General features: G+C 36.1%; 2 protein-coding genes across 5 annotated transcripts in view; one reads left to right on the plus strand and one right to left on the minus strand.

Moving 5' to 3' along the window:
- Positions 1 to 3,579, minus strand: part of LOC129237930 (uncharacterized) — a 42,210-nt gene extending 38,631 nt beyond the window's left edge. For both annotated transcript variants that reach the window (XM_054872923.1, XM_054872922.1), the window contains exon 1: positions 2,582 to 3,579. In XM_054872923.1, coding sequence (XP_054728898.1) covers positions 2,582 to 2,649 — 68 coding nt within the window. In that variant the 5' untranslated portion in view covers positions 2,650 to 3,579. The remainder of the gene's footprint in view (positions 1 to 2,581) is intronic.
- Positions 3,580 to 4,917: 1,338 nt separating this feature from the next.
- LOC129237593 (kelch-like protein 22) lies at positions 4,918 to 8,503 on the plus strand. Of its 3 annotated transcripts, none has more exons than XM_054872425.1 (5): positions 4,918 to 5,275; positions 5,869 to 6,151; positions 6,392 to 7,250; positions 7,336 to 7,716; positions 7,788 to 8,503. In XM_054872425.1, exons 2-5 carry the CDS (start codon positions 5,933 to 5,935, stop codon positions 8,273 to 8,275), a joined length of 1,947 nt encoding a protein of 648 aa, XP_054728400.1. In that variant the 5' UTR covers positions 4,918 to 5,275; positions 5,869 to 5,932; the 3' UTR covers positions 8,276 to 8,503. The 3 variants fall into 3 exon arrangements, with proteins under 3 accessions (XP_054728400.1, XP_054728399.1, XP_054728397.1); XM_054872424.1 differs by having other exon boundaries at positions 4,919 to 5,275; positions 5,336 to 6,151; XM_054872422.1 differs by having other exon boundaries at positions 4,919 to 5,275; positions 5,362 to 6,151.
- The last annotated feature ends 3,300 nt before the right edge of the window (positions 8,504 to 11,803 follow it).

Consider the following 11,803-nt stretch of genomic DNA (forward strand, 5'->3'; position numbering starts at 1 on the left):
GATTTTTTATGGCCGGAATTGGATGGTATTGATCTGGACAACGTTTATTTTCAACAAGAGGGCGCTACGGTCCACACAAGCAACGAAACCATAGATCTTTTACGTGTTATCTCTCGAAGAGGTGATGACAATTGGCCACCAAGATCTTGTGATTTATCACCTTGTGACTTTTTTCTTTGGGGCAACGTGAAAGAGCAGGTCTACGCTAATAGCCCAGGGTTTATTCAAGACCTCAAAGATGGAATTCGTGAGGCTATCGAGGACATATCCCAGCCACTTTGCAATTCGGTTAAGGAAAATTTCATGAAAAGTATATTGTCCTGTAAGCGTGGTCTAGGTGGTCATTTGCCTGATGTTATTTTCCACTATTAACGGCATACCTTCCTCTTTAAAATGAAATAAACATTCGATCATTTATATTAAAAAATAGCATATTTCTTTGAATGTCAAAATAACACCTCTGTTCGGAAAACCCTATATTATACTAAATAACATATTAAATACACATACATGAGTTGATCACAGCCAAAATTATGCAGTCCTAAAAAACATAACAAAATGGTAATAGTAAATTAATATTTTGAAGGGTATCCCCTTCTTTACTAACAGCTCGCGGGCTCTTTTGAACCGATTCCCACAAATTCCTAGTATATTCAGAATAAATTTATTGCTATTAGTTTTTTAAAGAATTTTTGAGGTCAGATTGGTTTTGAATTTCTTTATCTAGAACAGGTTCTCAATAACATTCAAATCCGGCGATAACAGTGGTGTTTGAACTATATGGGAGCAGTTCCAAATTAGCTAATGCTGTGCATATTACTTTCAATAAAGGTTAAAATACCGGTTCCTTCACAGCGTATGCATCCCCATATCGCTACGTGCACTCCACCGTGTTTGATTGCGCTGCGCAGATTTTGTGGTAGTTTATCTGCAGATGGTTTTCTCCGATCAAAACTTTTGCGGACTGATTGGAAGAGGTTAAACTTGCTTTTGTCAGCAACAATTATGGAAATTCTCGTCCTCAGTTATATGACTTGCCCACTAGTACCTTGTGCTGCGCGTCCGAGGAAATTGGCTTCTCTTGGGACTCTGCGGAAAGTTTCAGGATGTCACTTTTTTCCCCAAGATATTTTTAATTTTTACTTATAATTGTTGGATCACTCCATGCATAGTACATGAATTTATAGATATTCACGCAATATCTACATATCTAGAATAACTGCCTTTGAAAATTTTGTCCTGCGCAGTTTTGCCCATATTTTGCGTATGGTTTTCGCGCAATAAACATTCAATGTTTTGAAACGGGATGGGACTTTATTGAACTATCTCAGTGATTTTTCGTTGGCTTTTGTATTTTTTATAGTAATGTAATACTATTTCAATTCAACAGGTGTTTGACGATCTATTTAAATTTTCTACAATCGACCACGATATTTCAGTGTTAGATATGATTGGCTTGTTCTTACGACACTAATATCCACTAACTTAGTTTTTAAAATTTGACATCGCTTTGCCACATATGGGTACGTAGGAACAATATAATTTGTTTTCCTCTACAAAATACAAAAATGTATAAATTTAAATAGGTACAAATACAAAAAGAAAAAAAAAAAATATGTTGGGGTAATATATAATATTGCGATACATTTGCAAGATTTAAACTTAATACTGCCAAAAATGATTGCTTCACTCCTTTGTCTGTGAGCCCCCTGTATGTATGTATGTATGTATATGCACGCATTTTTATGTAAATGCACTTGCAGGTAATATGTATGTAATTATAGAGCTCTCAGTAAACATTAAATTCAAAGAGAGTAGAGCCAAAAACGTGCCTAATATTTGTTCTCCACCATAGCTAACTTTCCTTCATAATGACGGTATTTTTTTCCAATTTTAGCTCAGCTAGAAAAATGCCACCAAAACAGCATGAGTTTGGTTTCTTAAACACCAAACAAAACAAACTGGTTATTGGATGGTCAGCACAAAATATAGCTGTTCGTCTTAGGTTTGCATGGCTTATTACCACTGCTGACGAAACTACTGCGAGTGATTCGTGTTTCAGCTTCTGGTTTTACGCAGCGCACACGAACCGATTCCCGTTAACAAATTTGTTGCTGGTTGGTAGCCAATGATTTTAGTTAAATGATTCTTTAACTGACTTTGTGCTACAAATTCGAATTATGATTAAATGTTGATTTCTTGTGTAATTCATCCCTAATTATCGAAACGTGATAGGCATTTGGCTGTGATAATTTTAAATTGGAACTCGCATGAACGCAATTAATTCTATGCTTTTGACCTTGTTCAACAATTTATCCATCAATCATTAACAGTTAAGCGTATAGTAGTTTTGTTCTTCTTAGTAATTAACGACTAACTCCAACTACGCCAAATGTGCTTGGTATCTGATAAGATGCCAGTACACCGCTAAGAATTTACCATATTGCGTAATATATAAATTAATGGGCTTAAATAAAGTAGCGTATTTTTAAAATTGTTTTTAGAATACTCTTTTTGAGCTTATAAATAAATTTTGTATATATACACATTTGTATATAGGTTTAAAATTAAAATAACTCACCACCAATGCTTGCTATTAAGCAGTCCTATTGTGCTCCCTCTTTTATTATTCGCCGAAATTCCAAACATTAAAGTGAGTATCCAATTGTCCTGCTACTGGATGACTAAGTAAAGATTGCGATGGCACCAGACCTCAGTTGGTGCTTGTATCTACTAACCAAAAAACTAAGTGGTTATCGATGATTATTTTCAAAAGTTTAGTTGTTGCTGTTGCTCGAATGTTGTTGGCTCTGTTGGTGTAGCAAGTATTTATTGTATCGCTTGAGCCGTTGAAGAAAGTTAAAAACCAGTTGGACAAGTACGTAGTACGTCTTTACCCGATGAACAAAGGTATACCAGCAGTGACTCCAAAAAAATATATACATATATACCATATATGTCTTATATTAGCACAGAAGCGTCTAGCGACAGGTCTTTGATGAAGTCCGTTATTAAAAGTTAAAATTGATTTATGCTACTGATTTAAGGTTTGATGCTTTTGAATGCCATATGCAAATACGTCCACTTCGTAACATATCCGTAGTTATGCCAATTATTTGTTTACTTATAAATATACGTTCCTACTCATATATGGCCACAATGTCTTACTTTAAAAACTTATGCTAGCGCGTTCATTTTAGGTGCACAAAACAAAATAAGCAAAAATGTTGACGCCGCTGCTGCAACAATTTCAGCTACCAGTCTTTGTGCTTACGTGAGGCATTGTCCGCTACACTGATTTCTGTACTTGCTTCAAACTTAAGGTGGTACAAGAAACGCCATTTAATTGTGTCGGCGTTTTCATTCAAGACAGTAAAGGCTTCGATCGTTTTACATAAAAAAATTAAGCAATTAATGGTGCACTTTTACAATTTAATGACTTCTGTATTGACAATTTTTATATCAAAACTGCTTTCTCGACTAATATAAATATTTAAAACAATTTCCATACGTTTAAGACCGGAAAGTTGATATTCGTCAAATCAGCGAAAACACCACAAGCGAAAATCAATCCAAACGCAACCAATTTAAACGAAAAACTAAAAGAAATTCAAGTGAAGCATATTGTAAAAGACAGAGCTGCATTCGTACGCACGTTTCATTTGAAAAAAACAGTTTTAGAGAGAATGGCAGCACTGTACGGGTAGATAATGAAATTAGGAATTGCGGCCAGCAATAACATTAAAGAAAATATTGAGTAGGAATCTACAAGTTTTGATACAATTCTGTTGATTATAATTACTATATTGTGTAAATATAAAAAGCATAATGAATTTGGAGCATTTTTGCTGTGATTCAGTTTCCCCTCTAACAACAAACGATTCATTAAAGTCAAAGGGGGAAAATCAATTAGTTATGAAAAGGAATTAGAAGACGTTACCGAGAACGAAAAGATGTTTGAGAACCACTTTTAATTTTTAGCTCGTACCTGAATATGTAAGTCATGAAATAGCTAGTATTAAATCTGTTTTGTTATGTTTATTGTTAAGTAAACGAATAAATATTGTAGAATGAAGATATTAATTATTCACGCAAAAAAATTGTACAATTTTATTACAAAAAGTACGATTCGTAGTGAATTTGATACAATTTTGAAGATTTAACTTCCCAACACTGATGAAAAATAACGATAATTGCCCCAAAACGGAAATGAGAAACTTGTTTACGAAAGGTACGATAAAGAGACGAAAAATTTGAAAAGGGTTGCAGAGTTGTGAGTTACCTGAAATAAGTAGTGTGTAATTTTCCCAGTACGGCAAAGCTAATGCGATTTTTCGAGGGAACGAATGGATATTATGCATTTGAATTAATCCAGATAGAGTAGAAATAATCTAATAATAATGTTGTGCAAAAGTTTTTTGGAATTCCTCAACAATATGGCAATAGAAATTTTTTCCAAATCATGTATAAACGTTTTTTTAGGGATTTTATACCGATTGCAGGAAGATTACATATATATAGAAACTGCTTATGTCCTGTCTAGTATATATAAATCAGAAACCTGCTTCTTTTCGAATAGTCTTGTTTCGAATGATTAACTGCTAATTTCTATAGAGTTGTATATTGTGTGCAGAGAACGCAAATTGCATTACGTTCTCTGCTGCGTGTAGGTTCAATCTCCTCTGTGCATGGGAATGGAATATCAAGAATATATACTACGTACACAATAGTTCTACCGTTTATCTCTATTTGCTGAGTATTTTTATCCTATACCAGTGAATTTCTGTTTGTTGGTTAGTGCGGTAATACACTACGTATTCTTTTTTTAGATTTTATCTAGTTGTGTTACCCTGTGAGAGCACACCTGACATTTTGCAATTTCGACTATTTCGGTTCAAACGTCATTAAGATCTTTTTTATCCAATCAAACATTGTCTACGAATTTTGTCACTTTTATTTCCTTATATTTTGCACGTTCACGGAAAAGTTTGAACTTCTAAATAATAGTTTTGAACGTTTCGAAATTCATAAAATTGCACGTTGATAAAGTCAAAATAACGATTTGCGGCAACTTAAGAATTTGTTTTGTTAAAATTATAATTTTTTTTGTAGTTGCAAATGTAATGTGGCCTAGTTGGAGAAGGCAAATGAAGTAGGAAATGGTGTGAAATATTAGTCGCTTTAAAACCAACTTTTTTAGGAGTGCGTATGGCACGAGAACTGTATATTGCTAATTATTCAATCAATAAGAGCTTATTCACCTTCCTCAAAGAAGGTAAGAGTGTGGTTAATGCACGAGAATCGGTTTAATCGAAAGCTTGTTTTTTTTCCTAAGAAATGCAACTAAACGACTATTTCTAGGCAAAAAACTGATTCATACGAGATTGGTTGTATTTACTTGATAACAATCTTCAAAAAAAAGCATTTAAGAAACGAGCTTACGGCGCGAGCTGAATCGCCTCACAATTGTATGAATGTATATATGTATGTACGTATGCGGTGGCTTCCCCAACCTTGATAATTGTTAACAGTAACCTAGACAACGAGGGGCCTTAATAACATAGCTAAAAGCCGTGTATACAACGGTTTAGGTAACGGCTTCCGCGTCCTCTGCTTGACTAGTGATAAGACACATGAGCGAATGAACTCTGTGTGCCAGTGAAGATAGCTAAAAAATCGAAACGATAATAAGGCGTGTAAGGGTTCATGGTAAAAGCATAGTTGATGCCAATGACATCACAAATATAACTACATACATAAATCACACAGAAAAATATGTGGTAGTGTTACATTGCTTTCACACCAACTTGATCCAAGTTATACTTCTGGTATTCCCGTATTTCTTTTATCTATAATTTAAATCTACAGAAATACGATTATTAGCATACCTACTCGAATGTGCTAAAGGTTTTCAATTATAATCGCTCAAATAATGGCCGGTGGCGCTGCCTCCATATCACAGGGTGGCCCTGAAAACCGTGCTAACCCAACGTGTGCAGTTTGTGCATCAACAGCATATTCACGTAATGCAAATAATGATAATTTTATGCAAATTATACATTCCGAAGCATTGATGAAGGGTCTAAATGCGTTACGTTGTGCAGAAAAACTATTTGATGTTACCTTACTGGTTGAGGGGCGTACTTTTAAGGTGAGTGCGTTACCTTTAGATCTTTCTTTGTCATAATTTATATAGAAGAAGGTTTTTGTTGTTGTAGCAGCATAAATATTTCCCTTGCATGTCCGGGGAGTGCTGATACAGTGACAGTCCTTAACAGGATAAAAATCTTCGTTCCGGTAACATAGAGTCGGCTGTCGTTGAAAAGAACATAGAAGAAGGTCTTACCAATTGTATTCCAGTAAATAATGGCACAAAATATTTTTTTTGCAGGCACATCGTGTTGTATTGGCTGCCTGTAGTGATTATTTTTGCGCCATGTTCACTGATGCCATGAGAGAAGCTCACCAGTCTGAAATAAAATTAAATGGCATAAATGCGCATGGCTTAGAATTGCTTCTGGAATATGTCTACACATCCAAGCTGGAGCTAGATCGTAATAATGTGCAGGATGTTTTATCTGTATCGACGCATGTTCAGATGAAGGCAGCTATCGATGCTTGTTCACATTTTCTTGAGTCACAAATCGATTTGGACAACTGTGTTGCGATTGCTGCTCTAGCTGATTTGTATTCACTGGAGCCGTTGAAGAAAAAAGCGTATCGTTACATGTGTTCACGCCTTGATGAATTTGCTCAGACACCGGATCTGCTGAGCCTCACATTGGATCAATTTGAGCACGTTCTCGCATGTAATTATCCAGTGGATTGTTCGGAACAACGAGTTCTTGAAATTGTTTTCGAATACTGTTTGGAGACGGATTTGAAACCAGAGTTAACACGACGTCTTTTCGGAAAGGTACAATTTCACCAAATTGGTGCCTGTGCAATAAATGCAATGAAGTCCAAAGGAAATACGAGTCTCGAATCTAATATTAATGCGCTTACATTGGCCTACTATCGGGTATTGAATGACGAAATGCTAAAGCAAGAGATGGGTAAATTGCGTTTAGCTGATACTTATGCGGATGACTTGCTCTCGGCTGAGGTACTCACAAATACGCGTGGAATGGAATTGGCTTTGGTGAAGATTGGCGGTTTTGAAACAAATGGGTTAACTAATCGCATTAGCTGTTATTTGCCATCCAAAGGCAAATGGGAAAGCCTCACTGTAATACCGCATATCGAACAATGTACGTAATAGAAAATAAAATTATATTTCATATTTTCTGAGTGAATATTCTAAACTAGTTTATTCACTTATATACATTTTTCCAGGCAACTATGGGACAGCTGTGCTGGGAAATGATTTATACGTTGTAGGTGGCTCGTATGATGTCTGCCTCAAGGAGTATATCCATCCCTTTGGTTTTCGCTATTGCCCCGCCAAAAATAAATGGAAAACGATTGCGCCTATACAAGCGGACCGTTGTCGATTTTCGCTAAATGCTATGGGTAATAACTTTTTGTACGCCGTCGGAGGAGTATGTGAGCTTAATGAGAATGATGGTGGCGCCGAGCTTTGGGCACACGACATGGCTGTTTCGAATTGCGAACGTTACGATGCGAACGCTGATCGTTGGGAATATCTGCCAGCGCTGTCAGAGAATCGAAGCCAGCATGCCGGCGTCGTTTTAGGAGATCAATTGTATATATCAGGTAAACAAATAAAGTTAAGTTTAACTATAGCCACAATGAATTTAAAACAAAGGAATACCATTTCAACGCAGGTGGCATTGATCGACACATTGTGCTTGCTTCGCTTTGGCGTTTCGACACTAAATCGAGCAAGTGGCATAAACTGTGTCGGATGCCGACACCACGCGCCGACCATGTTTTGATAGTCTTTGATGGACATATTTATGCTTTTGGTGGTTGGTATGAAGATCCTGTGACAGAAATGCGAGTATTGGCCGATGCGGTGGACGTATATGATACGACCACCGATCAGTGGACGACCGAATCACACAATCCCTTGCCAAAGTACTATACCGGCGTAGCGGCAGTCAAAAGAAAAGTGTATTTTATTGGCGGATTGCTCTCTACGGCCACAATAAATCGTGCCACTTCAGCCGTACAATGTTACGATTTGGATACTAAACAATGGACCTTCAGTTCGGAGTGGGAATACCCGAAAGAAGTTTGGGAAAGTACATGTGCGGCTTTTTATGTGCCACGCGAACGTGATAACGTGAAGTACTATTGGGATGATGCCTAAAGGGGAAAATTATATGAATCGGCAGTAAAAGATTTAATTTATTTACAAAGTTTATTAATAGAAATATGTATAAAAAATACTCATGTGAAATGTAATGCTTCTGGCTGCAAATTTTGCTTCGTGAAAAATTACCTAAGTGTAAACGTAAATAATGAAAATATAAAAATTTGCGATTTTATAAAAATAAAAAATTGCTAGAGTAAAACTAAAGCAAATTTGAAACGATAACTACTTTATATTTTGCTAAGCTGTCTTATAAAATACAAGAATATTGATTTTATTATTATTATGTATTTATATAAACGTTTAGTTCTTAATCAATTTACTAACTGACATATAAGTAAAGTTTTTTACAATTCAGGAGTAATGAATCTCAAAAAAAAAAAAAAAAAAAAAAAAATTGAAATATAATTGAAAAGGACTAAATCTATTGAATATGGGATATTTTCCAGATTTGCCTTTTTTATGCAACACGCTCTTTATATATTTTTATGGGAATGATTGTGTTGAGATTGAGTTTTCTAATAAATTATATTAAATGTATGCGTTTGTAAATAGGTTTAGCTAAATTATTAAACAATACATAGTTAACCAATGCTTACTTGAATTTCTAATGAATATATCGCTTGCGGAATATTTTATTTTCTTACTGCCTTACATTTTTACTCGCATTTAAGTTTTGTTATACAAAAGTACATATAAATAATATATCGGGTGTTTTTTTAGCTACATGAAAACTAAACTGTGGTTTGGCAGCTGAGAATGGCAAACTGTGTTCGCGAAGTTAATAGCGCACTTTGTCGATTTTAACAGCGGCTTACACGTCGACGGCATCAACGTTCCTTATTTCTTTCGAAATGAGGAAGGAGCTGCCGTTACGGAGACTGGCGAGCGCTATCGAGTCATGCTGACCGAATTTATGTTTCCAAAAATTAAGCAAAACTGGACTGGTCAAATGGACCATGTAACTCGTTGCCGCGGCGGACATATGTCGGATATAATATTTAAAAAATAAATGCCATGAAATTATCTACTAGACTATAATAAAAAAAAAAGAAAATCATTTCAACAATATTTCTGTTGTGTTAAGTTCTCAAGCTCTTAAAAAACACCCGATACATACATAACGGTATACTATTATGTATGATCCCCTTGTCGGACAGCTGTCAGTGCTACCAATATACAACATTATAATATTTAAAACCTTGGCAGAGCCATTCAAAACTATTTAACTAACTATTTTTAAAAAGTAACTGCTTCTAAGATGCATTGCAGAAATTAATAAATATTGGATTATTTTCATATGCAAAAAATATATACATATGCATGCATGTGCATAGCGAAAATTGGAAAAAAAATTGTTTCATTGAAATTCGCCCAGTCATATTGTTGGGAGCTGCTTGGTAAGCCTGCTTGGTAAGCCTTAGAAGTTTGGGGGAGAAAATAACTTTGCCCAAATTGAAGAAATTGCTTTACGATTGCAAGTCCCTCACATATTTTCTGCAACCAATCGAAGGCCTGATTTTCCTTTGATTATCTGAACTGAGTCAAATATATTACACTTTACCTTACACTTTCTTGAAAAAAAAACTCGTTCTTACCAGGATTCACGAACAGTTCTGATTGTCCCGTATCAAATTATTTAGGGAGCTTATACATTTTTTCTAACAAAGAGTGCCACTGCTTAGGCAACTACTTCGTAACATCTGCTCTATAGTTCCATATAGCCGCGACAATTCTAGCTGATAAGTGAATGAAATCAGAACAAATCCGATCTACAGAATTGGTGATGAAAAAGTGCAAAACTTTTGTTTAGGTATTTCCAACTGGAACGATTAAATACTATTCGGTCTGGATATGAATCGCATTGGATATGAATATAATTTTCACTTCATTCAAGCTTATTTATCCTCGATTCAAACAATTGCCGAAGATAGTAGAAACCCGAAGAGAAGAAATGTGCAAAGATTGCTCAATTGCTCAGGACCCAATCATTTACGTATGAATGGCTGCACTGCACGTTTCAGCTCGCAAGACAGAATACCCTTATGTCTGAAAGATTCGGTATGATGAGGTGAGAGCGAAGACAACAATGATCTCTGAAAGAACCAGTGAGATTTGACGGTCTTCCCTGCCTAAATTAAAGAGTTTGTTTGATAAATACTTTGATGGGAGTACAAAAATTGCACGCTGCCGTAATGACCATTAGGTCCTGCAGCACAACGCCGCATTTGTGGTCTTCACAGCGTTTGGAATATTATTATTATTATTATATATAAGAAAAGTAGAGGAGATCCACTACTTTACATTTAAATGGAGCACTAGTGTAAACACCTTCGGCTCGCTTGTTAATGAATTTACCAGAGTAACAATAAATAGTATTAATATCTTACATTATACGCTATTAGACAATTAACTCTAAATTAACTTCCTAAGCTCAGCTAACGTAAGGTACTTGTTGATGTTCTTGATGGATTCGGAGTCATAGCTTTTCAGGGCATCGGAAGGGGTGTTGTAACCGAAGACGTTGAATCTTATTGTTGAAAAATGTTGACAATTATCGAGCAAGTGGATGACCGAGATTGAACCGCTGTTGCAAAATGGACACTGTGGAGGTGGAAGACCCTTAAGGAGATGGTTATGCGTTGCTGTCGTATGACCAATTCGTAGGCGGGAGAAATTTCTAAGATCGTTACAGTTTATTCCCCTCGGGAAGATGGGTGACTGCCTTACCGAGTTTAATGCTGAGTAGTGATGCCGGAAATTATTCCACTCAGAAAGTTTGGCTTTGAAAAATTTTGCTTCTGAAAGCCTAAAAACATCTTCTTTGAGAAACACGTTCAAGGCGATAAGTGGTTGATTTGCTGCCAGTCTTGCTCTTTCATCAGCGGCTTCATTGCCAGGTATTCCTACGTGGCTTGGAACCCACATGATTTTGATTAAATTGTTTCCACCAGCTAAAACGTTGCGGATCTTTGAGATGATAAAGTTGCTTTTTGGTATGTTGGTTACTGAACGAATGGTGGACATGCTGTCAGTACATACAACGTATTTTTCACCAGTTCGGAGAGCATACTGCGTTGCCAGCAGAACGGCGTTTGCTTCTGCAGTAAAAACGGAGCAGAAGTTTAGTAGATGACCAGCGGAAATTGTATTATGGTCGGAGTCTACTACCGCAAAGGCTGTGGTGGAAACAGTTTTAGTCCCGTCCGTGTACAAAAATTTCCATCCTTGTTCTTTTAGATTTAAGGCAATTTGTTCGAAGGCTTGACGGTAAACTGTAGGAGGAGTTGTACTTTTCTTAAAAGAATGCATGTCTAGGTACAGCAGACTATTAAACTGGAACCATGGCACAGGACGTTTGTAATCGAATTTCTCTGGTTTGATAGGAATACCTAGTTCATTCGCAGCATTTAAACATTTCATAATCGTTGACGGTCGATATCCGTGTATTTTCTTTCTGCTTGCCGAATAAACCGCCTTGAGCAATACTGCATTCTTGCACCGAAGGAGCTTTGGGATCAATTT

This window comes from Anastrepha obliqua, chromosome 2 (assembly GCF_027943255.1).
Source record: "Anastrepha obliqua isolate idAnaObli1 chromosome 2, idAnaObli1_1.0, whole genome shotgun sequence".
NCBI lineage: Eukaryota > Metazoa > Arthropoda > Insecta > Diptera > Tephritidae > Anastrepha > Anastrepha obliqua.

What these genes read in the sequence shown, in the direction of transcription:
- LOC129237593 (XM_054872425.1), top strand. Translation starts at nt 5,933, where the DNA reads ATGGCCGGTGGCGCTGCCTCCATATCACAGGGTGGCCCTGAAAACCGT. An exon ending in TTGAGGGGCGTACTTTTAAG is followed by an intron (nt 6,152 to 6,391) that starts GTGAGTGCGTTA and finishes TTTTTTTTGCAG; the next exon opens with GCACATCGTGTTGTATTGGC. An exon ending in AGATCAATTGTATATATCAG is followed by an intron (nt 7,717 to 7,787) that starts GTAAACAAATAA and finishes ATTTCAACGCAG; the next exon opens with GTGGCATTGATCGACACATT.